The sequence below is a fragment of the Prunus dulcis genome, chromosome 1, assembly GCF_902201215.1.
Source record: "Prunus dulcis chromosome 1, ALMONDv2, whole genome shotgun sequence".
Lineage (NCBI taxonomy): Eukaryota > Viridiplantae > Streptophyta > Magnoliopsida > Rosales > Rosaceae > Prunus > Prunus dulcis.
This window is the reverse complement of record NC_047650.1, coordinates 30,882,304-30,907,099: the sequence shown is the minus strand read 5'-3', so window position 1 is coordinate 30,907,099 and position 24,796 is coordinate 30,882,304. Positions and strand designations below refer to the sequence as shown.

General features: G+C 39.3%; 5 protein-coding genes and 1 non-coding gene across 7 annotated transcripts; 1 reads left to right on the top strand and 5 right to left on the bottom strand.

Annotated features, from left to right (window-relative positions):
• Positions 1 to 110: 110 nt before the first annotated feature.
• LOC117626245 (protein ESSENTIAL FOR POTEXVIRUS ACCUMULATION 1) lies at positions 111 to 8,493 on the bottom strand. The gene is made up of 10 exons (XM_034357910.1): positions 8,302 to 8,493; positions 7,203 to 7,291; positions 6,099 to 7,022; positions 5,897 to 6,008; positions 5,610 to 5,801; positions 4,401 to 5,171; positions 1,618 to 4,261; positions 1,221 to 1,414; positions 1,080 to 1,139; positions 111 to 766 (listed from the first exon to the last, which is right to left on the bottom strand). Exons 1-10 carry the CDS (start codon positions 8,369 to 8,371, stop codon positions 396 to 398), a joined length of 5,427 nt encoding a protein of 1,808 aa, XP_034213801.1. The 5' UTR covers positions 8,372 to 8,493; the 3' UTR covers positions 111 to 395.
• A 1,415-nt stretch (positions 8,494 to 9,908) lies between these two features.
• Positions 9,909 to 11,011, top strand: LOC117625892 (deoxyuridine 5'-triphosphate nucleotidohydrolase). The gene is made up of 3 exons (XM_034357484.1): positions 9,909 to 10,282; positions 10,383 to 10,474; positions 10,590 to 11,011. The coding sequence occupies exons 1-3, from the start codon at positions 9,948 to 9,950 to the stop codon at positions 10,832 to 10,834; spliced, it is 672 nt and encodes a 223-aa protein (XP_034213375.1). The 5' UTR covers positions 9,909 to 9,947; the 3' UTR covers positions 10,835 to 11,011.
• Positions 11,012 to 11,062: 51 nt separating this feature from the next.
• LOC117625876 (glucose-6-phosphate isomerase, cytosolic) lies at positions 11,063 to 18,904 on the bottom strand. 2 transcript variants are annotated; one of them, XM_034357468.1, is made up of 24 exons: positions 18,421 to 18,904; positions 17,618 to 17,696; positions 17,456 to 17,532; positions 17,212 to 17,293; positions 17,071 to 17,118; positions 16,723 to 16,878; positions 16,548 to 16,644; positions 16,357 to 16,399; positions 15,659 to 15,726; positions 15,478 to 15,562; positions 15,110 to 15,158; positions 14,529 to 14,601; positions 14,390 to 14,450; positions 13,815 to 13,881; positions 13,401 to 13,457; positions 13,261 to 13,314; positions 13,055 to 13,183; positions 12,771 to 12,834; positions 12,599 to 12,672; positions 12,279 to 12,332; positions 12,137 to 12,205; positions 11,761 to 11,850; positions 11,511 to 11,618; positions 11,063 to 11,344 (listed from the first exon to the last, which is right to left on the bottom strand). In XM_034357468.1, the coding sequence occupies exons 2-24, from the start codon at positions 17,666 to 17,668 to the stop codon at positions 11,294 to 11,296; spliced, it is 1,707 nt and encodes a 568-aa protein (XP_034213359.1). In that variant the 5' UTR covers positions 17,669 to 17,696; positions 18,421 to 18,904; the 3' UTR covers positions 11,063 to 11,293. The 2 variants fall into 2 exon arrangements, with proteins under 2 accessions (XP_034213359.1, XP_034213366.1); XM_034357475.1 differs by lacking the exon at positions 12,137 to 12,205 and having other exon boundaries at positions 11,104 to 11,344; positions 18,421 to 18,843.
• Positions 18,905 to 19,005: 101 nt separating this feature from the next.
• TRNAE-UUC lies at positions 19,006 to 19,077 on the bottom strand. Its single transcript has one exon. It is a non-coding gene; the product is annotated as a tRNA-Glu (tRNA).
• A 446-nt stretch (positions 19,078 to 19,523) lies between these two features.
• LOC117615136 (protein LIKE COV 3-like) lies at positions 19,524 to 21,692 on the bottom strand. The gene is made up of 7 exons (XM_034344148.1): positions 21,516 to 21,692; positions 21,168 to 21,220; positions 20,726 to 20,835; positions 20,339 to 20,506; positions 20,033 to 20,257; positions 19,807 to 19,929; positions 19,524 to 19,706 (listed from the first exon to the last, which is right to left on the bottom strand). Exons 1-6 carry the CDS (start codon positions 21,663 to 21,665, stop codon positions 19,823 to 19,825), a joined length of 813 nt encoding a protein of 270 aa, XP_034200039.1. The 5' UTR covers positions 21,666 to 21,692; the 3' UTR covers positions 19,524 to 19,706; positions 19,807 to 19,822.
• Positions 21,693 to 21,931: 239 nt separating this feature from the next.
• On the bottom strand, positions 21,932 to 24,559 carry LOC117615135 (glucan endo-1,3-beta-D-glucosidase). The gene is made up of 5 exons (XM_034344147.1): positions 24,267 to 24,559; positions 23,450 to 24,114; positions 23,026 to 23,349; positions 22,413 to 22,758; positions 21,932 to 22,308 (listed from the first exon to the last, which is right to left on the bottom strand). Exons 1-5 carry the CDS (start codon positions 24,349 to 24,351, stop codon positions 22,271 to 22,273), a joined length of 1,458 nt encoding a protein of 485 aa, XP_034200038.1. The 5' UTR covers positions 24,352 to 24,559; the 3' UTR covers positions 21,932 to 22,270.
• Between the last annotated feature and the right edge of the window lie 237 nt (positions 24,560 to 24,796).

Below are 24,796 nucleotides of genomic sequence, written 5' to 3'. Positions count from 1 at the left end.
AAATCCACGATAGCATGATGAAAATAAAAAGGGAGTTAAAACTCAAATCGATCACTAAACTGCAACATAAAAAAAGATAGCAGATGACAGAAAGATGGGAAGCAAGCAAATGAATGAAACAAAGGGAAAGGGTACCTCGATTGAAGAAGATTCAACGTCTCCCGCAGGATGATCTCTCAACTAAAGCGAATAAAAATAACAAAAGTACTCTTACCACTGGAAGGAACATTACACAAAATCGCTCGAGCAGATAAAATTAGCACTGCTGCTGTGGCACTACAAAAGGGAAAAACAAAAAATTCTAAGGACGAAAAGGTCAAAAAGCCATATACAGTCCAAAAGCCAAAATCTATTTACAACTGCCTTCCTGCCTGCCTGCCTCTTAATACCACTCCCTAATCCTCCACTGTCTGGATCTCACCCATCATGATGCGGTTACTCACCACATTAAATCCCAAAACAGCAGGGCTAACCTTCTTCCCTTTCTTCCCCTTCTTCTTGCCACCCCCTTTGGAGGACCCATCTTGGTCAACATCCCCAGCGTCTGCACCGTACGAATTCAGCTCTCCACCACCAAACCCGGTGAGCTTTTGATCATTCTGACTTTGAAACGCAATTTCAAGGACATCAGCCGATAGCAACTCCTTGTAGTTGAGAAACTTGTCGATGAAATCATGATCAGGATCGTACGACCCAAGGTTCTCTATTAGAAGCAACTCAGCCTCTGATCTGGATTGCTTCAAGCAAAACTCAAGGAAACTCGTATCTAGCAAAATTTTTAATTTAAATCAGTGATACAATTAATTATGACAATTAATATCGCAAGAAGAATGCATTTGGACCAACAAAAAAAGAAGCCTATATTAGTATTACACCTCTGATCAAGGAAGCCACATGCCTCAATTGTGTGTGCTGTGTGCCGGTTTTCATATCTTGGGGTGCAAAGATTACTATAAATTCACTTTCTAAGCTACGAGGAAAATCAACTCCTAATACCAACCTTATGCTATGGATTTCACGCATAATTTAATTAAGGCACTTGCATACAAATTATTAAGCAGGCTGGAAGGTCAACATACCTTTTGTCCCAATAAGCCTAACGCACTCGCTCTTGCACCAATCTCGGAAGTCCATGGCTTCTGCAAAGAAAAATATGATGGGGTAAATAGGCGTCAATTAATATCTTCGACAGAAGAATTAACAGTATCATGATAGCACACCTGATTGCTTGGTCATGGCATCTCTTTTTCCTTTTACAGATGACTGAGAAGAGGCAGGTGAGGATGAAAGTAATCGCTCAGTTGGTTTGCCACCCACTGATTTCTGCCGGCTCGATGAACCAGCTGAAGTTCCTTTTACAGGAATATTTTTCACTCCCCAACTGCCCTGGCTTGCAAGATGAGGAAAATCTGCCCTGCTCACAAAGAAATAAACAAACAAAAAGACAAGCTCAAATTAGTCCCCTACCAACATAAAAGATGTAAGCAAACTCCCACATGCATCCCACAATACAATTATGAGAGGCAAATTAAGGTTCCTATCTCAGAGAGACATGCAGCCTACACAACCTAACTCAATGAATTAATATCAAATAGAGAAAAAGAGTAAATATCTTACTGCTTATTTGCTTGCTTTGATTGGTCAATTGGGCCCCAGAATAAGTCATCTTCTACTTTGTGTTTCGACTGAGAAGCATGGGAATTAATCATGATGGGAGATGCAGTCTTAGACGGAGATGATGCCGAAAGTGACCATGAAGGAACATTATTGTGGGTGGCTGGAGTTGGCTGGGATTTCTGAGGTGTTGGAATCTGATTTTGGTGCTGAGCAGAAGAAACCCTCTTCTCCTGCTCCTTTTGGATGTCTCTTAAAGATGTGGGTTTAAGAAGCTTCCCAGAGTCAGTAGACCATGCTGGAGAAGGAGCCAGATTAGGCGTTTCTCCTTTCCAAAGAACAAAATCTCCCAATGAAGGCCCTGACGGGATTGCAGGCAACATTTCCTTTTCTTGCTGTACAGAACGGAAGCTTTTGACTTTCTCAGTGGGGCTTGAACTAATAGGCATATCTACTGGGGTAACTGACACTGAGACCTTAGTTCCAGTACCCTTTGATTTTGCTGACTTTTTGCGACTCTTTTTGGTGTCTTTTGCCTCAATGAAGTTATCGTCATCTACAGATTCTGAATGGGTGGGCATAACTTGTGGAGAAGGCTGAGTTGATACACCATTAGGAATCTCAACATCTTTTTCACTAGACTTGGCCAAAACCTCCTCTGCTAATAGATCATGTAATGGGCTCTTCTTGCTCTTTGAATTTTGGGAAGTTTTGGGTTTCCCAACATTTAACTCATTAATACCTGCATCATTTGGAGTTTCTCTAGATACTTTTGGTTCTGAATTGGCTACAACCCCAGCCCAAGGAGTTGGCAAACTTGAGGAATTGACAGAACCGATAACCTCAGGTACTATCACTTCTGTTTGTGCCTTCCTCTGTTCTTCGTGCTGAATTTCTAGTAAAGATTTGGCCTTAAAACCAGGAGCAGGTTTCCAAGCTCTCTGCCCAATCTGTATTTGGGTACTTTGCCCCGACTCAACAAGCTTAGAATCACCCTTGACTTCAAAAGGTTCAGTATCGCCTCCAGAAAGTGGGTCTAATCTTTCAGCTTGTCGTGACTCTGAAACCTCTACAGTAACAATTTCAGATTTAATGCCTCGGTTGCCTCTTGTCTCCAATTTTGTGTCACCAACAACAGGCTTCTCAGCTTCAGACTGCTTTATTTGCTGTGAAGAGACAGATTTGGATACTCCTTTTGGTTGGTCACTCAAGGACTGTGCCTTGGAAGATTTTTGCTTCTTGGACTTCTTCTCAGAAGTCTTTCTTTGCCCACGTGCTTCAACATTCTTCACGTCAGCCACTGCAGGAACCTCATCATTGCACTTTTCCCTTTGAATCTGCTGTTCTTCAACCTGACTATCTGATTGAACTTTCACATCATTGACATGCTCAGGCATATCTCCCTCAGAAGCACCTACAGGTGGAATAGAATCTGCAACACCCTCAGAGATTGCAACCAAACCAGATTCATTAGCTCTGAAAGTGTTTTCAGATGCCTGCTCCATAGTTTTAGAAGCATGAAAGTCAGAATCAGGTATGGATTTCTGCACAAGGGGCTCTTTTCTAGATTTGGTCATCACATCAAGCAAAGTTGAGCTCTCAACATTTGTCGACACTGGCAAGGACTCCTGATGGATAGCAATTGGTACCACAGGAGTAACATCCCGAGTTCTTTGATGGGTAATATTCCCAAACATTTGATGCAGTAAAGGTAACGAGGCGGCTCCCTCACTTACATTTTGAGAGATATCTTGGGTACCTTGTGGAGGCAAAGTCATGAAGTTATTAGCAAGTTCATTTTGCATATTAGGAACTGGAACGTTTGTACCACTTGGAAACATTTCTTGTGATGGCTGAAGCCGGGGAGGATCTATAGATGCATTCCCTTTCGGAATTGCAGAAGCCTGCATCTGTCCAAAAGATGGCTCAGTAAAATGCTGGCGAGATTGATGCTCTGACAGAACCTGCGAAAGCAGCTGCTGTTGTTGCCTTATCAGCATTTGCTGCTCCTCCTGTTTCTGTTGCTGCTTGAGTAACATAATCTTATCCAACAATGACATTTGTTGCGCTGGAACAGGCGCCTGGGAATGCAACTGCAATAAATACTGCTGTTGCAACATATTCATCAGTTGCGGATCTTGTAATAAACCAGAAGAGAGTAATTTCTCTTGTGTTGCAACACTAGAACTATCAATCGCTTGAGAAAGTAGATTTGGAAAAGAAGGTTGATTCTGAGGTTGCAGCCTCTGCTTTTGGAATCCAAGTGGAGCCTGGGGAGGAAAATTCTGATCATACAAGTCCATCTTACTCTGGGTTGGGTCTGACCCACCTTGCACAGGAAAAGTTGACCAACCAGCAGCACTATTATTAATTCCAGATGACGACCGGTCAGTTAATCCTTGAAGAATGGACATAATTTCAGCATTTTGGGTTTGAGGAGGCTGATTTTCAGCCACTGAAGAGAGGAGGTTTGGATCTGGGACAACCTCCGACTTGGGTATTACAGATGAAGCATCTCTCCCAGGCCAATATTGATAAGGATTAGGAAAAGACCTCTGTCGCTCAAGAGCCATTCTCTTGGCCAACAGATTATCCAATCCAGAATGAGGCAAACCATGAGAATTGTTTCCAATAAGTCCTTGCAAACCTAAAAATAAAACACAGAGATTCACAAGAAGGCATCATGTGATAAGTAGTACAAATAAAAAGATAATATGAATAAGCTTATTGATAAACTCCCTCATTTTATAACTCAAAATGTAAAAAGACTTGTTAATAAAACCAACCTTCGGAAAAAGGAAACTTCTGCAGAGGAGAGCCACTTGTATTACCAGACATCAGCGACTCCAAAAACCTATTCTCAGCTTCTGTTGTCGAACCCTGTTTATGTCTTGGTTCATTTCTCGCTATATCTGTCTCACTTAAACCAGCATGAATCTTCCCCACATTACCAAAGTTTGGCCTACTTGATGTATCTGTAACTTCATTTTGTTTAGGGGCACTAAATCCAGGCGGTGGTCTAGCTTTAGCTCTTAAATGAGGCATAACATCACCAAGTGCCAAAAATGGTGTATCTGTTGATGCATTTGCCACGCGAACTAGCAAATCTATGCCAAAATATCCAGCCTCAAACCAGCCAATAATGTCAGCCCCAGCAAAAGGGCCTTGAATTATACCCTGAGGATCTTTATAATAAAGCTGTAGATCCTCAGGAGAAAGCTGCTGAGGTTTTCTCACTTCCTGTTCCCTATCTAGAACTCCAGATGGCTGCCTTCTAATTATAGGGTCCTCACTGGTTTTCCATTTTGCCTCATCTCTACTTTCCCATTCATTATTAAGATCTTTCTGTCTTTGTGACCAGCCCATATCAGGGATTCTTGACTTGACATCACCCGGAATCTCTTTCCAATCATGCAAGCCTGCATGCGAACGCTCTCCCTGTGATGGAGATCTCCATGGAGTGCCAGAATGGGGAGTAATACTTCCCTTCATGGTCAAATCTGTATTAACGGGTGCCTCCTCGGCCCTTTTGAAAGGACCACTGTCTTCTCTAAGAGCTGCAAACAGAAATTACATTGAGTAAAATTTTTAAATGGGGAGAGCTATCTCATGTTAGTAACGCATGTAGTGATTCAAGTACCAGTCTTCACTTTCTTTTTCTTAAAAGAAAATCTAAAGGAAAAATAGATCATCATCCTTACATCCAGATTCATATATAGAAATAGAAACACATGCAAGAGGAACTTTGATACAAAATTTGAAAACAAAAGGAAAAATGTTTATTAAGAATCAAATAAACCAGTTCCCCATGAGCACTGACCCAGAGGTTACCATTTTCCCATTCCATTTGAATCAACATAACAAGGTAGAGTTTATATTATCCAGATTATTTTTCCCACAGCCCACACAATAGTAACCAACACCAACATGCACATCGCAATTCAATCACAAGAAATGCTGTTTCAAAATCCTTTTCCTATCTTCAATTAACATACCTTCTGCCCTGAAATTGTTCTCTGAGTACGTCTTCTGATCCTGCATTATTTCTGCTTTTAGGCTGGATCCATGATGGAAAACTTGCCTTTCATGAGAAGAGCCCTCTAAATAATTTGGAATACCACCTTTTGAACTACCAGTGCTTTCATCTTTAGAATCATTAAGTGCGAGGGGTAAATCTTCCCTACTGCCTGCTCAAACAAAACAGTTCCAACACAAGTCAATCCCCACTTGGAAAAAAATTAACATGCACACATAGTTTTAAAATTCTTAACAAGTAAACTACCAAGCTTTGGTCTTCTTGATTGAGTAAAATCTATCGGGTTCCTTCCATCTTTAGAGACTTGAGGAGCACCACTACTTACTATATCTCCTTTGTCAATTCCCTTCAAAAGGGCCTGCTCAAGCAGAAAACCATTCAAATGAAATGAACTGATGAAAGTATAAGAAATGTTCACAAAATTATTTAATGAATGAATATGCATTACCATTTCCTCAGGATTCGGTACACAAAGCGCCAAAGGCTCCAACGGCTCATCCACTGTAAGAGAACTCGCTTCTATAAACCCATCAACTGATTTTCGATATGATCTCATATCAACCTTCCTGTATACATCAAGCAGCTTTGTCCTACTATACCTTAAAGGGGAAGGCTCTCCATGTTCACTTTCAACTTTGTCCAAGACAGTTCCTATAGACTGAGGAATAGTAGGACTACTGTTCATAAAGCCTCCACCAGAGCTAGCCCTTCCACGACCAAGAGAAAAAGTTGGTGGTGTATTTTCCCCACGTCCCCAACTAGATGAATGCGCAGGAACATGTTTGCTTGCTGCTAGAGTCTGATTATGGGAAGGATCTCCCCTTCCTCGGGCTTGGGAGGAGTTTGATCTCCAAGGCCGGTAGAGATCCCCATCCTTCTCATCCTTTACATGATTTCCAACATGAGGCAAACCTTTATCCAGATGCATGCTGCCATCTCTGCCAGACTCTGCCCATTTGTCATGCAAACCTTCCGCCTCTTTGTCATCAGGCCCCCAGCGTGTGTTCCATTTGCTCTCTCGCCGTTGGTCATAATTGGATTCCCTGTTACTAGAGTCAGTCCACCGCTCGGGTGGAGCACGGCGTGCTTCTCCAAAGTGTTTTGCAGATGAATTTTCTGTTCGTCGATCCATCCTGCGAGGGTCACCAAGCTCTTTATCCCCATCCCTCCACCGATCTTTGCGTCCGGAGGAGTTGGTGTCTCTTTCTTCATCGCGCCAGCGTTCACGACGACCACCTGTTTCCATATCCATCAATGATGGCCTGAAAACATCCTTCTTCTTCTGGGTATCATGAATCTCCTCACCATTACCTGATGCTTTCATGGTATCCGAGCGACTTCCAAAGGATGGATTTGGGCTGGGAGGTTTTTCCTGCATTTTTTGTTAAGAAATAAAAAACAAAGAAACTCTGAATCAATTCTAAACTAATTACGAGAGCTAAGATAGAAGCGCATGCTAACTGGAAACAATTTAAGAAACTTCTCCGCCGCAACTACGCAGCAACAGAGGTAAGCAGATTAATATAAAATCATGAAAATTACAATAACACACCCCAGTTAACATTCCAGGTTTACTCTCCCCAGGCTTTGGTAGAAGCCATTGCGGTGACAGTGGAATAGGATTCTCAGAACCTGATCCAGCTGCGTACATCAGAAATAAGCACTGGATTAAATGTCATATACACGTATAATGCAAAGACATTGCATTACGGCCACCAAACAATTATCAAACAAATCCAACTAGCACCACCGTGGATCTGGTGAGAATACATTATTTCAGAGATGAGGGGAAACCTAAACACCCAAGCATGATTGACTGAAAAACATTATAATATTACTTATCGAAATCAATCAAAATATGAATTGAGAAAATACTTTTTCAGAACTAAGAACTATGATTAATTTTATGATTCAAGAATATTCCTAGAATGAGACTCACTTTTTTTTTTTTTTACAGGAATACTAAAGACGTTCTTCATAGATTTTACATGAACCCAAGGTTCGTTTAACATATTGTAGCACCATGTCCCCTAAAATCCCCAGGAATTCCAATCATATATTGACACACTTTCAGCGAAAATTTAACTACAGCATACCCGTTGTAATTGAGTGGCAAAAGGCATTCTACCACAAAATGGCTTAAATAGCTTTACAAGAACTAAATAAGCCCTGTGTCCCAATTACGCCACATAAAATGCAGTGATAAACAAACAAAAAAAAAGGGTTTAATCGAAAATTGGAATACACGAACAGTGGCATAGGATACAATCACTATCACATTCTACCAAAAACCAGTTTAAGTTATGAAAAAATAATAGAAGAATTTTAAAAAACCGAACGCATAATATTATTTGCCCCAACCAATAAATGGGAAAAATATAAAATCGCGTTTAAAAAACCAAAGAAAAGTAATTGAATTTACTAAGATTAATCAAAATCCTGAGCACAAAATATTTATCAAAACCCTAAGTACGAAATATTTATCAAAACCCTAAACTCAGCTACCTAAAACAACACCACCAACACAAACGGCAACGAAAACTATAAATGTGCGAGAAGAGCAAAAGTCTCTGTGACAATCTAGGGTTTTGGTGGAAAACTAGATGACGGAGGCGAATGTTAAAAACCGAAGAAGGAAATGGAATAAATACCTTTGGAGATCTGGGGAGGAGTGGTGACGGAGAGGTGGTGGTGGGAATCGGAGTTGGTAAGGTCGGCCATTGATGATCGGTTAAGTTGCAGAGAGCGAGCGAGCGAAGAAACCCTTTTGCGCTTTGAGTGAGGTGAGACAGAGAGAAGGCGAAGGGTGGGAATATAAGTTTAAGGGCAAAAAAAAAAAAAAAAAGATAAAATGTGAGGGGTAGGTTAAAACAATTAACCTACAGGCGCACGATAGCGTATCGTGTTTTATTGTCTCCCACCTCACCCTACTTTAGTATTGAACGAATGCGTATTTTGCTTTTTACTTCATGAGATATTATCCACACGCGTCTAAATAATGCCGTGTAAAACACGCCTACGCAGAAGTTTACCAAGGTGACAAAATGCTAATGCCAGGTGACTTTTTCGGTTTTCCCTCGCATTTTGTTTGGGTTTTACATATGAGGGGTGCGTACTGTGCCGTAAGCCGGGCATGTTAAGGGAGACTAAACGACCTCAGTTCCAAACCGTTTTGCAGTTGAGTTGCTGTACATTACGTGGAGCTGATCCAACGGCTTGGTTCATCAACGAGGGGGTAAGCGGACCGATCTAAATTATTGGGACATGGTCATGCCCAACTCGAACTCATTATTAATTTAATATTTTTATAAAAAAAATTAAAATAGGATTTCTGTACAATGGGAGGTGGGTCGATTTTCACCGTGTCTTTTTTAGGTTAATTTGAAATTTTCAATTATGTTTTTCTCTCCAACAAAAAATAAAAAAATAAATTATGTTTTTTTCTTTGCTCTGTTTGGATATGTGAATTAAATAATTGAAAAGAAGATATCAGTCTCGATCTCTTGGACCATAGGGGAGTCCAAGAGATTGTCGTCACCCATCATTGGATATTAATTCAATGGTTGGTCCAAGAGATTATAGTCACCCATCGTTGGATATTAATTCAATGGTTCAAAAAAGTTTCTTAAAATGAGTGTAAGAGTGGGTGAACTGTTAAATTTACATCAAATGGTGAGTAACCACAAATCTCTTGGACCCCTGTAGTCCATGAGATCAGAATATGGTTATACATTTTTGGAAAATAAATAAAGGATTTTATTGAATTTCTTTGTATGGCCTTTTGCAAAAAATAAAATAAAATGCAAATTATAATAATATGTGACGTTGTGGTATGAAATGAAAACCATAACATAGATAAGTTTTACTCTCCATTCTATGTGGAGAATCGATCATTTGTCTCTAGTTTTATTTTTGCATATATATATGAATATATAAAGCCCTCACTATAAATTCACTTTATACTTCATAACCTCATCCACATGAACCTTAGAAGATCGCCACGTGAACTTCAAGGCATCGTTACCTTAAAATAAATTTGGTTGGACTGAAAATGAAAGTGAATACAACTTGACCGGGCTTTCGATCTTTCTTGTTTGACCATTGGGCTGAAATTTATGGCAGCTGTGAACGTAGGAGGGCCTCCATTGCTAATAACATGAGCCCAATTAAATCTCAGCCCAAGATCCCCAAAAATAAGAAGTGAAATGATGCTGGAAGTGGTGCAGGAGAAAGGTGTGGAGAGAAGAGACCATTTACATGTCTGCGCACAACACTCGTAATTCGTACCTACATCACAATGGCGGGAAAACTTTTCATCACGCGGGAAACACCATTTTTGGCGGGACTTTCTCTATTTAAACGAACCCCGTCTTCCTATCTGCTCCTAAAACCCGGTATTTGCAAATACTCGCATCACCGCCGTCCTCTTTCTCAACTTCTCAGAATGGCCCCGCAAGACGTGCAGAACGGCAACCACGAAGTCAAGGAGCCAACTCCTAAGATCGCCAAGCTTCACGAAAACAGTGACGTTTCGGGAAACCCCACCTTTTTTTTCAAGGTGAAGAAGCTATCTGAGAAGGCCGTCTTGCCCTCGAGAGGCTCATCTCTCTCTGCAGGCTATGACCTCTCAAGGTAAACCCAGAAACCTCCCTTTTTTCCCATGGTCTATTTTTATGAGAAAAATTATTGTAATCTCATGTGGATTTTTCTTTGTTTCTTTGATTTTGTGTAGTGCAACGGAGACGAAGGTACCGGCTAGAGGAAAAGCCCTGGTCCCAACTGATCTGAGCATTGCGGTCCCTGAAGGAACCTATGCAAGAATTGGTAAAACCCAGATCCCCAATTTTCCTGTTAAATTTCAAAAAAAAGAAAAGGAAAATTTGATATTTTTTAGATTTTTAAAGAAATGTGTTTCACTAACATTCTCTTGGGTGTGCAGCGCCGCGGTCAGGGTTGGCCTGGAAGCACTCGATCAATGTGGGAGCGGGAGTCATAGATGCTGACTACAGGGGCCCAGTTGGGGTGATATTGTTCAACCATTCTGATGTTGATTTTGAAATCAAGGAGGGTGATAGGATTGCACAGCTGATCATTGAGAAGATAATCACCCCTGATGTCGTGGAGGTTGAGGATCTGGACTTGACCGCCAGGGGCAACGGTGGGTTCGGATCCACCGGTGTCTAGGCAGCCGCCTGTTTATCAGCCACAAGAGATGTCTTCCTGGGCTTAACTGTGTTTTTGGGATCGGGGATTGGTGAATCAAACTAGTTAGGGTTAATTTTGTTGCAAGTCGTAGGTGACTGGTCTGCCCTTGTAATGCAAATATTTTCAGTCAATGGCTAACTGGTTTTGTTTTGCACATTCATAACATGCTTTCGGACAGACCAAAATGGATTTATGAAAGTAGAAAAATTGCAACATGAAAGTTGTCACTAAAATGGATTACCAGTGAGTTGTTTGGGCAGCATTGCTTCGTACCCTGAAGTAGCCTCAATTTAATTATAATGATGCTCAATGTAAAGTTAAACATTAGAAAAACTGCAAGCGTAATCAAGACCCAGATCGCTATATACTGGGTTCATATACACGAGGTTAAAACTTTATTCGTATTGACGTTCAAGTTGAATATTTCCAGAAGGTAAACTATATCCGCGGCAGAAGCGTAGGAAGATCAGCAGGAATATCTGAACTTGCCTGCCAAATTGATACAGTAATCTAGTGTCAGGAAGATCCTATTAGTAAATATCAAAATGTATTTTCAATTAATTGCATTTTAGTTGTGTGTGTTTCCAAATGAAAATGTGATTTGCCACGATACCTCCCAAGCATTAATTTTAATTTTAATTTTGGCTGTACGTACCTCCAAGTATTTTTTTAACAATGTTGTAGTACTGTAATTAAAGCCTTCAATCGGTTGCCCTTTTGTGCGAGATGCATTGAGTTGCTTTCTAACTTGAGTAGCCAATGACTGCGTTAACAAACATGAAATGGATATGTTAAAATATATGAAGGGGGCAAAACAAAATAAACTTCAAATTGGATCAGCGGACAGATGAAACTTGATGCAATTCTTATATTCATTTTGGTCTAGTGCGAGAACAACACTGAACCTTCCCCAATTCTACTCCCCACTGGTCAAAAGAATTGATCCCCCATAGGAAACCTTGGACTGCAACTCTGTGTTCGTAGATTGCCAACAACTGGATACAGGCAAGTAGGTATTAGAAAGAATACAAGAGCAGTAAATGAAGACTTCACATAGCACATGAACAAGCACTCAGGCTAAACATGCAGGCCTAGAATGTTATGTTTTAGAATTGAGAAGTTAGCAAATATGTAGTAAATGACAATTCATCAAGCAATTTACTGTTTGACTTTGCATATGCTAACACAGAAGCAGAAAAACCATTTGAAATTGAAACATCAAACAATTAGGCATGACCAAAACGCATAACAAAAGGTAGAAAATGAAATTAAATAGCAAACCTGGCCAATATTGTAAGCATTCAGTGATGGAAAAAGAATGCTGAGAGAGGGCCGGTTTCCAGAGAAAGTCTGTGAGAGATATCTTATAATTAGTGCCACTTATTCACTTATAAGCCAATGACTGAAGCCAATAGGAACTCACCTTATGCGGGATAAGATGCTCTGGAACATTCTCTTTCTGCAGCTGTTCTGGATGCTACAAGAAACTTAATTCTGGTTAGACATGAAAAAAATCCAAAGTAGTAATATGTGCTCTCATATTAGTGAGAGAAATGGCGAAATTTCTTTGCTAATCTTAGTTTTATCATTTTTTTGTTTTTGTTTCTAGAATCATAGTGCAAACTCAATTACCTCCAAAGCAAGGGTATAAAATGATGTCGTTTTAACATATAAAGCTTTTACGGTGTTTGGTTCAAATGTAAACCCAGTCTTCCAGTGTCCAGGAGTAAGCATAAAACATACCTTCCCATATGCAAGGGCATCTGGCTGTGCAAAAAAGTTAGACATGAGCTCATCATGGTTGCTCACCACTTCACCTGCAGCAAACACGTGAGGAATTCTATATTGCATACCCCACAAACCAAACATCAAAAAAAAAACTTCGAGCAAGACATAAGAGTTTTAAATTAGGTACCTTTCAGGTAAACAGGTTGTTGACTCTTCACAACACCAATAAAATCACAAGGAATAACACGGCCCTGAACATTCAAGAAGGAAAAAAATTAATTATCAATGTACATCACAACATAAAACAAAGTACCAAGAATAATTATCTGAAGCTCAGAAATGTGCTCAGTGTTCCTTCACATAAGACTGAAAAGCTGAAGGTTTGGTAACACTTTTGAATGTAAAATCAGTTTTCATACATGAGATCAATGAAAATGGTTAGAATTAAACAAATAATAGAACGTTGATCACCTGGTGAATTAGTTGGTAAAAGCTGTGCTGACCGTTTGTTCCAGGTTCACCAAAGTCAATTTCTCCGGTCTCAAAGGGAAGTATTACACCCTCAATTGATACACTCTTGCCGTTACTTTCCATGCTAACCTACATTGCCCAAAAAAATGGGAAGGTATAAGAGCATTTAATATAAAAATGCAGACAGATGACTAGTATAAACTTGCCTGTTGAATGTGCGGAGCAAACTTCTCCAGTGCTTGGGAGTAAGGTAAGATAGCCTAAAAAATAAGCAGAAAGAAGTTAAAAGACAAAATTGATTGAGACTTACAAATTTGAAGTCTAGAAAGGATAAAGTAACACTCACTCTTGCAGGGTATCCAAGGAATGAAACATTCCATACGCTCAACAGACCCAAGAGAACCTGAAGCAGGGATGAAACGGTATATAACACAACAATAATTATCTCATAAAGCTTTACAGCTAAGCTACCTATCTAAATAGGTAACCACAACAATATACCCCAAACTTGAATATAGAGGTGGCTAAGGTGTCACTCACCTAGAGAAGAATCACACTAAAAGGTGAAACAAAATGATTATATGAATGAACTGAAACTCTGATGAGATTCATTGTGCACCGATATTTCTGTAACCCACCGGTGTTATAGGTATTTTTATAACTCACCAGTGTTACAGGTACCATCCTTGCCATTCCCAGTAGGAAATGCAAGACAATCACTCTAACAATAATCATGACGATAACAACCTTAGGCACTTACAGGGATATTTTTCTCAAATGGTGTTGAGTAGAAGTGTTGATCAATGCTTGAAGCCCCCTTTAAAAACCTTTGAGTAGGAAATATAACATCCTAGTTAGTATATACAAAGATCATTTCACCAACCATTGAAACGAAACAAGAGCCTTTTTTCCTCAGAAAAAAAGGCATTGACAGAGAACTGGAAAATGCCTTTAGGGAATCAGATCACCGAGTTACATCAGCATCAGTGTTTATGTAGATATTGTTTTCAAAGCTACTGTTAACAAATAACATAAAATATCTTTAAAACATCATGCCGCGCCCTATCTGAATTCTTATCTTCAATTTTTTCTTTTTTCTGGAAAGAGTAATGCATTCTATGTTTGTCATTTTGATTCAAAGTGCAGGTTCAAAATTGTTTCTCAAGTACATATATTTACTGGAGAAAGCAACAAATTTATTTTCTTCTACATAGAGAAAACAGGATAAACAACTTAAACCTAATATGCATTGACTAATGGAGTAGAAATCGAATCTATGTATCACAAACTTCAGAAATGATTCAAATACAATTGAAACAACCATGAGTTGCGTACTTCTCAACAACTGAGAACCCATATTGAAGAGATAAAGGCAACACTCCAACAGCACTGCAAACTGCAACCAGAAATTAAAAAATAATAATTAAACATCAAGGTAGCTGAAAATATATACACAAGAGGGCAAATAACTTACCACTATACCGGCCACCAACCCAGTCCCAAAATGCAAAAGCATTATTTGGGTCAATCCCAAACTTCTCTACAAGCTGAAACAGAAACACACAAAGATAATACACAAGGATAGCTTTCTTGCGAATAGACCAAACTTCAATGTCTACGAAGATTGTAGATGGAAAAAAAAATCATATCTGTTTTTATAGCCACTTTAAAAAAAAATACGCACACTGTAAATTAAAGGCTCGTATTAGAGAATCTTTTATAATCCATCACAAATAAAAGGCACTAAGATCTGTTTGTATAAAACTGTATGAGGGACTAAGATCAAATTTATATAACAATTAAGGAACTCGTGAAGATGGAACGCACACTTTTCACAGGTTTTCAATAGAGCACCTAAATCTGCTAATATTTCCATCTTAAAAAACAACCTTAGTCCTGATGAACTCAATAAATAGCATCAGCATAAAAACCGAAAAGAAAAAAAGCACAGAAATTTAGAATGACCAACGAATAATGAAAAATAGTTAATTAAAATTAATGATAATCTGAATGTTTAATCAACTAAAGGCATGAGGACAAAGGAAAAACTCATACTGTAAGATTAGTGCTGACTGCTACCATATGCTTTGCAACTGCATCAGGCCTGAAAATGTTACGCTCAATCATGAGAGACACAGAGAGAGAAGGGGGGGGGGGGCAGGCAGATCTTCAAAACTCACATTTTATCTGACAAAATCAATAATTAAACTACAAAAAGACATAATAAATTTTCACTCCATCATTACTATCTTGAGTACTAAATTATTTCAATTATAGCATTACTAAGCTATTCTAAATATGATTCATTCCGCCCACTCCCAACGATTATTTACTAAGTCTAAATTCAATCATCAAATATGAAGCAAATCCTTAATCTGAAATAACTGTTCATATACTTGAAGAAGTGTTAGCAGTGCACTAACCCGAGAGAAGATGAAATCCATTCCCTAAGGGTTCGAGCATTCAACATAGTTTCAGCTGTTGTAAAAGTCTTCGAAACTACCACAACTGCAAATATCAAAAGAATACAAACAATAAGATACCCAACATAGAGCTTAGTTTACAAAAGTCAATATTTAGTGATATAAGTAAACTTATGCTTACCGAGGGTAGTTTCTGGGTTTAACCCTGCAATATTTCTGGCAACATCAATAGGATCAACATTTGCAAGACTGCACACAGAGGAAAACAAAAGATTAGAATACCCTTAGACTGGAATCATCGATCCTTGGATAAAAAAAATTATGCCACACATAATTATCAGAAGTGGAATACTGCCACTCGTTCTGGGCCATGTTACTGGCTTTTACAGAATGCATCTAATCTTTTAACCCAACCACCAAAACTACAACCAAATATTTACACAGATATTGCATCTAACATAGTCCCTGAGTATGAGCTATGCTTCTTCAACCACCACAACTACAACCAAACACACAGAATACAGATTGCTTTCAAAATTAAAACAAAAGAAAGTTTGAAAACTAAAGCAAAAGCATGTGATGTCCTAAAATCCTATGTGCCGTATCAAATACAAAATGCTTTTCTACATGTCTTTAACAGATGAATGCATCCTTCCTTCAAAAACTATGCCACAGAAATAAACTAATGAACACAAACAAACCAATCAGGTAGAAGGAGCTAAAAGAAAGATAATCCACAATGTTTGACAACAGTAGTGGGAAATCACTTCAAAAGCCTCAAGACATGGATTCTTACCATTAGCATCATACCAGCTTTTAATTCATTGATATAGAGAACTGGAAATTAATCAATTAAAAAATCAATATGTAAGTACTTACAAATGCAGCTGCCTTCCCCTTGCTGTTTCAATAGCCTCGGGATCTGTAAGATGTAATCAAACCAATGAACACTGCCCAAACTTTATTACAAAGCAAGCTTAATCATTTTTCACAAGGAAACTCACACTAAATAGTAAATAAGACTGCAAAATAGAGTTATAAATGGATAAAATGGAATGCATCATCTGAACCTGTTTGAAGAGCTGTGTGCACAAACAGAGGACCTAAGAAGCTGCCACCAATACCAACAGCAATGACATCCTTCAGGGCTTTTCCTGTGGCTCCAACCTACCACAATTGTCAATTACTTCAGAATTCAGGCAATATGGACCCAGAATGGATACTGAAAAAATTGTGGTTGATTACCCAAGATCCACTTCGAATACTCTCAGAGAACTTTTGGATCTTGTCCAGAACTTCCCAAACATCTGGGACCACATTTTTCCCATCACTTTGTATAACTGCATCCCTTGGAGCACGTAGAGCTACATGAAGCACTGATCTATTTTCTGTGCTGTTTATCTGAAGGCAACACCCAGAAGAAAAAGGAAAAATAAATAGAATGCAAAAGAATCACATGATGGTTTCAGAAATAAGCTGGTCTATTGTGCTCACAAAAAAGTTTCTCGCAAATTGAGATAAAAAGTGTCCAAATTAGCATTTTAATTCCATATTTATCCGCACTCTACCAAAGGAAGATAAACTTGAACTTACATGCTCTCCACCAAACATTCGGTTAATCTTTTCTTTGAGGGACCCAGCCTGCATTGTGGCATAGACAACATTACTTAGAAAACATATTCACCCAATCCCTTGGCCCCCAAGACAGACTAGTTATGAATGGGCCAACCCCACCTCTGCTAATTTGAAAAGCTTCTCCAAAGTTTCAGGTGTGGCACGTTGCCGTGAGTAGTCCAATAGTATCCCATCAAACTCACTATTAGAATATACACACACATTATCAAGTTATTCATGACTTCACATATAATAGTTGATACAGCCTACAACAATATTCATGTCATACACTTCACGTATCATATAAACAAGGATGAGATGAAGTAAGATTAAAGCTTTCAAAAAGTTATAGCAGACGCCTTACTCCGTCATTAACTGGGACCGCTTAACATCATTCATCAAATCACGCAAATGGGTTTTGTTTATGTCCGCAACATGGGCCTGAACAATGAAAACTATCCACATTTAGAACAGAGATCTGAAAACTTTCATACTGCACATTGCAAAGAGGTACTGTCTCAATTACCTTCAAAACCTTCCAAGGCTCAGTATCAGAGATCAGAACAGATGAAGCCATGATGCTGAAACACTTCACAACCAAATTCCTGCGTTGAAATGTGTTATTACTAATAAACCATTGCCCCATTTTCAGAGTAACAAAATGCAAATATGCGCAAATTACTCTCACGCACTGTTTGGAACAGATACATTCATGACAATTAAGCCATCTAGCAAATCATTGACTATGGAAGAAATAAGAGATTTTCTTTCTTTAAATTTTTGGAACAATTTTTTCTCTCCCTCTCTAGCAAGCTCAAAGTGACAAAGTGAAAGGGCACATCAGCACTGATGCCCCGAATCAGTTTTGTCATGTCCAATCTAGAGTCGGAGCCAGCAGCGGAGCTTGGACTTATTTCTTGAGACAGAGATTGATAATAATGCAAAAAACCGATCAAACCGTATTTAAATACCCTGGTTTCCGAAGAAAACTCGGATAATCTAAGCTATAGAACAATATTTCTATCTTTTTTCCCAGCGTTTCTCGAACCTGCCATGTTTCTCTCCTTCATTTTTTGTTTCGTTTAGCCGATCCTTTCTTTGCTAACAACAGACAAAATCGACATTTTTACTGACTCCGTATCATCTAAGACCGTAACAAGAACAGCACATCGTACTCGATGATATACCAAAATTTCGACCAAAAAAGGTGGCGTGAAAAAAACGATGCAAAACAAGAAAACGAAGGAAACAAGGAAATCAAATCCGAGTGAAAATAAAGAAATTGCGATAACAGAATTTAGATGATTTAACTATAGGATGTCAGTGTACCTGAGACTTTGAGAATGTCAAAATTCTTTGGTATAGAAGAAGATAGATTTGTAGATGGAAAGAGGCTTTGGAATTACGCTAGGGAAAAAGAGAAGCTTCGGGCTCCAACTGTCACTTTTGGCCTACTCGGTGACCCGGTTACGTGTCTGTCGTCACGTGAAATCGGGCGTACTTTTCAGATGTTTTGACACGTGGCCAACCCGATTGTATTAAAGCTTAATTACTTTTCACAGAGAGATCGAGAAGGGGAGAGAGAGATAAAGAAAGAACAAGAGAGAGAGGAGCCAGAAAGAGAGAGAAGATGGGAGCGCGAGGTTGGCTTCGATGTTCTATGAGTGCAAGGGGAAGAAAGAGGGGGAGAGAGAGGAACAGAGGTATGAGTGGGTTGGAGATTTGGGGCGGGGGGTGTCTTGGGGGTCTGGTGGGATGACAGGCAGAGGAAGAAGGGAAAAAGGGATTTTTTATAATTATTTTGTACTGTAAAATATAATAAAGTCTGTATTTTATATATAATTTGGAGTTAAAGTTTAAATTTACTAAAATGCTTATGCCACGTAGCACACTAAAAAAGAAAATTTTAAAAAGTTCCGTTGCCGGGAATCGAACCCGGGTCTCCTGGGTGAAAGCCAGATATCCTAACCGCTGGACGACAACGGATTGTTGTTATGATTACAACATAAAATATTTTTAAATAGTTACGTTGACAATGTGAGACAAGAATGTAACCTTGCCATTCTATATTGTTTTTATTTTTTTAATGAAAAAATATTATTTAACCCTTCCATCATAATATTGATGAATGTAAGAAAGTTGTAATTGTTGTCCATGCTTTTCACGCACTCAAAACAGTAGCATGTGTAATACGAATTCCCCCATTTCATGCTTATATTTGGTCATTTTATCATTTCAATTGCTAGTCAATCTTACTTTCCATTTTGAATCATTTTTGTTTAGTGAAGTTGTGACTGTGCTGACTTGATGAAATCGAATAACTATGTACTCGAAGTCTCCCGTTTCTCAGTATTGCTTATATTTAGGACCAAAAATAAACAGACGAGATAAAAGGAAAACATTCACAAATTAAAATTCATAAAATGGTGTACTTAAGAGGGGTATTTCCCTTGTAAACAAATATAGCATCAGTTGTGGCTGTATATAAGTTTGTTTCTAAAGGGGCTTCACTGCTTTTCAGGATTCTGCTACGGTTTCTTCACTTCATTCCAGGCCTGATCTAGATTCAATCCTCTAAGCTTCGTCTGCAAAACTTCGTTTGAGTTTGAGAACTTCTGTAGCAACATGAAACACTAGTTTAAGTATCATTACATCAACCTCAAGGACAAATAATCTATGAGGAAAAAGCAGTGAAGTAGATTCTCAATTTCTTACCATCGTCGAAACATCATCATACTTTTGGCTCTTCAAAGTGAGGAACTCTTCTTGGTGTAAGGACTTGTGCATCCACCGTCGTCAACAGTTGCGGTATTGACAGACCTCCGGATATTACAATTTCTGCAGCACATGAACAGCAGAAGCGAAACTAGTTTAAGAAGTCAGTATTCATAATCAGATAGTACATTATCTTGCAAATCTTTTCTGTACAAAAAATTAATACCAATCCCCTCTCGAACGGACAGGTTGGGTCTCAGAATATCCTTGGGACTAATCAGAAAAATATCTCCAAGATAAAGATGGTTGGTAGGTACATAAACACAACAGAGTTCTTCTCCTACACTCTTTTGATCAAGAACAACTGTTGAAGTGATAAATCCTAATGCATACTCCCCAACTCTTGGATGCCTTATTATAGCCACTTCCTTGAAAGCATTAGAGCTCTGATCTGTAAAGTGAGGTCAAATGGCTCAAAGTTTCAGAATCCGGAAGCTCAGACTACAATATATGGTTGGTTATCAGCATATACCTGGTGATATTGCTATACTAATTTGCTTTGAGGCAGCATAGATATAGCTTATAAGTGGCATTTTCTTAATAAACCACTCCCAAAGAGTAAGAACAGACGTTCCCAACCACGATTGCATGAAAACACCGACGAAAAAGATGAATGTGAGGGAGGTGGCAAATCCAAGACCTGCAGATTCAAACAAGTCACATGGAAAAATAATAAGATGGTTCAGAGTTCAGACAAGAAGAGACTATTAAATCACATGTTACTGGTTGATTAATTCAGCCATTAACATGCAACAACAATCTATTCCACTATCCCCGACCATACAGAAAAGTTCCTGGCAACTACAGGCATGTGTTTGTTTTGTAAGCTACCTCTCACAAATGAAGTAATTCTACTTACCAAAAATATTGATCCCTAGGCGATTGTAGATTGGGGAGAAGAAACCATCCACAAATTTAATGAAATGCCATGTGATGTAGAATGTAATAGCTATTGGAAGAAGAATGACACTGTAAAGAAAAAAGAAAAAAAATTCAGGAAACGTGTCAGGAAAAGTCGATATTTTTTAACTGCAGTGTATGCATTTCAAGAGAATGCAATGGTAAATATGAACCAAATAGCTTTAAAATATTAAATTTTAGTTCAACACTAGTTAACTAAGCCTTGATGGCAAGTACCAAGTTGTTGGAAATGGTTCCATAAACATGGGAAATTACGGTGTTAATACCGCATCAATTTTTCGGACAATTTATTTGCATCCTAAACTCTTGCAGAATGCCACGAAAGGAACTAAACATTGTTAAGTCAAGCAAAACTGGAATTAGAAGAGATAAGAAGTTACCATCCTGTCATAAACTTCTTGGAAGCCCAGCTGCGGATGACTTTTGAAAATGCCTATACAAAAGTAATAAGCATAGAATTCATGTAACTTTCCCAAGAAAATATTGTTATTTTTGTTGTTGTTCTTTCTGGGTCAAGAAGAAAACATTTCATCCAACATATCATAAGACAAGTAACAAGAACATAGACAAAGAGATCACGATATTGCAGGCTAGGGCTAAGATCGATCAAACCAAATTCAACATAAAATCTATGCCATGTATATATACATTTCATGCATATTTGTGATCATTTAATATATCCAAATTAATATTGAAGAAAAGGCAAAGAAAGGAAGAAAGTGAATCACCTCGCGGCCAGTGGTGTGATGGGGATGGGATGTGGTAGGAGGTGGTGAGTTGGCTGGGGAGGAGGATTTGGAATCTGCATTTTCGTTACTTGGTGCAACTGGGATGAGGAGCTCTAGATCCCTCTCCCTTTCTCTCTCTCTCGTCGCCATTGTTTTGCTGTTTGGGTGTTGGGGTTGTCTCTCTCTCTCTCTCTTCTGCCTCCCTTTGAGTTTGGCAGAAATACTAGGACCACTATAACTGAAAATCAAATTTAACCAATCATAGCTCCTCACCTGTTACTTATAAATCCCTCTCGGGTTGAACCGGATCTATATTAAATTTATTTATTTTTTTCATTTCATTTTTTCCTCAAAGTCTGTCAATAGAAATACACCAAGCCAATGCATATAGGAAAAACCATGTTTCAAATAGCATATCTTATAATATATAGGAATAAATATTATAATCACAATCAAGGAAGCATTCAGATACAGAGTCAGTCTTATAAACATAAAAGATAAAAACTCTGCAGCTCTCACTCTCAATCTCTCTCAGAAAAATCACAAATAATTTACATGAAGGGGGGAAAGTTTCTAACTTGAGCTAAATAATATAAAACATTTCTTCACAAAGAATCCTTATTCCTGTGCATACAGAAAAGGAGAGCCACAACACTGAAAATTCTTCTCAAGTTCCTGCAGGTTTAGCACCTGCATGCCATTGCCAACCTTTATTTGGTAATTCTGGTGACATATAAGCCCCTCTCTCTTTATCTTTAGGTACTTCCACCTGGGTAGTGGCAGCCATCATAGCCTACAAAACAGAAAACAAAACAAGTTTTAAAAAAAAGAAAAAAAGAGATCAAGATCAATGCTTGAAGACACACAAAAGGAGTTGGGATTCAGAGAAACACTTACTGGGATTGTTGGATGAGAGTGTAGCTGTTTGTGAGAAATCGCAATTCAAAGGATCCCCACCAGCAGTTTGATAGAGGAGATTCATGGCATAAGCAGCATGGGATTGTACTGTGTTGGGTTCAAAACATGCCCCGCCTTGTTGAATTGGGCTGCAATCAAAACCATGTCCACAGACATAATCTATATTGGCCTGCAGCTGGGAATCTGATACTCCGGCCTTCGGCAAACACCACGCTGCCTTCTTTGGCTTTGGCGCCGATGGATTAACTGGCGTTTGGGGTACTGCAGAGGGCGTGGAGGGCGTGGTGGAAGGCGTTGACGGCGTGGAGGAAGGCGTGGAAGGGGTCTGAAGCAAAATAAATCAAGTTAAATTCAATGGCTACAACAAAAACACCAATGAGAATGATCAAAAACTGCTTAAACATATAAGTAGCTGATAATCCATGAATTGAAACCTTAAGATTGGTAAGTTTTTCTTGTTCGTTGTTCTTATCAAGCGCCATTAATGACATGATATAATTGATATTAACAAAAAAATCTACACCATATCTAAAATGTACACATTAAAGATCGAAAATTTGATACTCGATCATGATGATTTTCAGTTTTTCACCTGTCTAGTCTTGGAGAGGCCAACATCATAAGTCATGGTGAGGTCAGGCTTGAAGAGACCAAAAGCTCTCTCAGAACTAGGGCCAGGCTTCAAGTTCTCATCGTACAGTGCAAAGAGGTAAGTGTCAACCGACTTCCCTGGCATCAATGGAGTCCCAGCCATTGATCGAAGGTGTGCAATCAAGTTACCGTTATAAGCTTTGGCGTTCTCAACACTGGGCCCCACCTCATTGCTGTCCCCTTTGTAGGGCCAACCAGTCTCAGCCACAACAATTTCCACATTCTTGGCTCCCATTGAGTCCAATGCAGATCTTATTGCATCCACCTGCACAGAATTGGCCACTTTTACTTGACAATTAAACGGCCTTGGACCGGACCGACCGGCGCAGACAATTTACTTAACCGAGTAAACCTGGTTCACTCACCTGAGCATCGAACATGTTCATGTATTTAATATTTGTTTTCGAGTCGAACCGGCCCCCGTTCGGTTGGAACAGACAAAAAGCTAGCGTCTCCGGTCTCGGGTCGCTTCGGTACGCGAAGTAGGGGTACGGGTTGATTGCGAAAGGCGAACCGGTGGCAGAGTTAAACGCGAGCAACCACTTCATGACGTCGCCAAAACCGGGGTCGAAGCTTCCAGACGACGGCGGTTCAGATTGCTTAAGCACCGCCATGGAATGGACGGTGGAGACCTTAATCTTCCCGCCCAAAGATGCGGAATCGAGGGCGTTTTGGACATTCTGAATCGCCGGAACCAACTGAGAAATCAAGCCCTGATCGCCGGAGGTCAAGACTTCGTTGCCGACAGTGATGAGAATGATGTTGCTTGCCGGATAGAACGGGGCCACGTTGGCGTCGACCCAGCTCTTGGCGAAATTCTGGTCGGATGCAAGACCCGGGATGTCGCCATTCGCCGCTCCGATAACAATTCCGACGCCGGTGTTCGCCAGAGCTTTGATTATGGCCGGGTCGGATCCGTACAGCCGGACCTTTTGGATTGAGGTGGACTGTAGTAGCTTTGCGGTGGCTGAAGGTGGTGGGAGGTTGTCGGCGACTTGGCCGTAGTTTACGCCGATAAATGATTGGCAGGCTGCAATTAAAAAGTAAAAAGGTCATAACTTTATAGCTCTGCGGCTCTGCCAAACAGAGCATTTGTTTCTGTAATTTAATTCCTCAAACAAAGATACACTTTTTCTTCTTTAAAAGAATTTTATTATACGGGAACAAGAATTAAGAGCTTACTTGCGAGGTTAACAGCCAGAGTGAAAAACGCTAGAGTGCGAAGAAGCATAATCGCCATGGCTGTAGAAAGGTCTCTGTTTCGCATGGTAAACAGAGTGCTCTGTTTCTCTGAAGGTGAAGCAGAGTGAAGCAGTGTGCAGAGGAATTAATAGATGGCAGGCAGCAACAGGACTTTGGGGCAAAATCGTAAAGTGATCTTTCGGTGGGCTTCCACTTTACAAAAGCAAAAATGGCACCACCGCTAGTCTCTCTCCAGTGTGGAACTAAAATCGTAAATACACTTCCATCATGACCGTTATAATATAATAAACCCGCTCTATGGGCCGGGTTCTCAGACATGTCGTACGGATCCAACGTAGGAAGAAGACTTGTCGGATTAAGTTAAGCATTTGATTTATAAGCCAGTTCAATATGTTAATCAAAAGAAGACAAAAATATCAAAAGCAAAAAACCTCTTTTGTTGTTGATCTATGATCTACCATATTTTACTTACTCAGTAAGCAATAGCATTCCTTTTTAGAACGTGACGA

Coding starts and splice junctions, on each gene's coding strand:
- LOC117626245 (XM_034357910.1), bottom strand. CDS start 8,371: ATGGCCGACCTTACCAACTCCGATTCCCACCACCACCTCTCCGTCACC. Junction 6,009..6,098: donor TACCGAATCCTGAGGAAATG/GTAATGCATATT, acceptor CTGCTTGAGCAG/GCCCTTTTGAAGGGAATTGA. Junction 1,415..1,617: donor TCAAAGCAAGCAAATAAGCA/GTAAGATATTTA, acceptor CTTTGTGAGCAG/GGCAGATTTTCCTCATCTTG.
- LOC117625892 (XM_034357484.1), top strand. CDS start 9,948: ATGGCGGGAAAACTTTTCATCACGCGGGAAACACCATTTTTGGCGGGA. Junction 10,283..10,382: donor GCAGGCTATGACCTCTCAAG/GTAAACCCAGAA, acceptor GATTTTGTGTAG/TGCAACGGAGACGAAGGTAC. Junction 10,475..10,589: donor AGGAACCTATGCAAGAATTG/GTAAAACCCAGA, acceptor TTGGGTGTGCAG/CGCCGCGGTCAGGGTTGGCC.
- LOC117625876 (XM_034357468.1), bottom strand. CDS start 17,668: ATGGCTTCATCTGTTCTGATCTCTGATACTGAGCCTTGGAAGGTTTTG. Junction 16,645..16,722: donor GTATTCGAAGTGGATCTTGG/GTAATCAACCAC, acceptor CAATTGTGGTAG/GTTGGAGCCACAGGAAAAGC. Junction 15,563..15,658: donor AAACCCAGAAACTACCCTCG/GTAAGCATAAGT, acceptor TGATATTTGCAG/TTGTGGTAGTTTCGAAGACT.
- LOC117615136 (XM_034344148.1), bottom strand. CDS start 21,665: ATGGCGACGAGAGAGAGAGAAAGGGAGAGGGATCTAGAGCTCCTCATC. Junction 21,221..21,515: donor ATCACACCACTGGCCGCGAG/GTGATTCACTTT, acceptor ACTTTTGTATAG/GCATTTTCAAAAGTCATCCG. Junction 20,507..20,725: donor CCTAGGGATCAATATTTTTG/GTAAGTAGAATT, acceptor TTGAATCTGCAG/GTCTTGGATTTGCCACCTCC.
- LOC117615135 (XM_034344147.1), bottom strand. CDS start 24,351: ATGCGAAACAGAGACCTTTCTACAGCCATGGCGATTATGCTTCTTCGC. Junction 24,115..24,266: donor TCTGGCTGTTAACCTCGCAA/GTAAGCTCTTAA, acceptor TTTTAATTGCAG/CCTGCCAATCATTTATCGGC. Junction 22,309..22,412: donor ACTCTCATCCAACAATCCCA/GTAAGTGTTTCT, acceptor TCTGTTTTGTAG/GCTATGATGGCTGCCACTAC.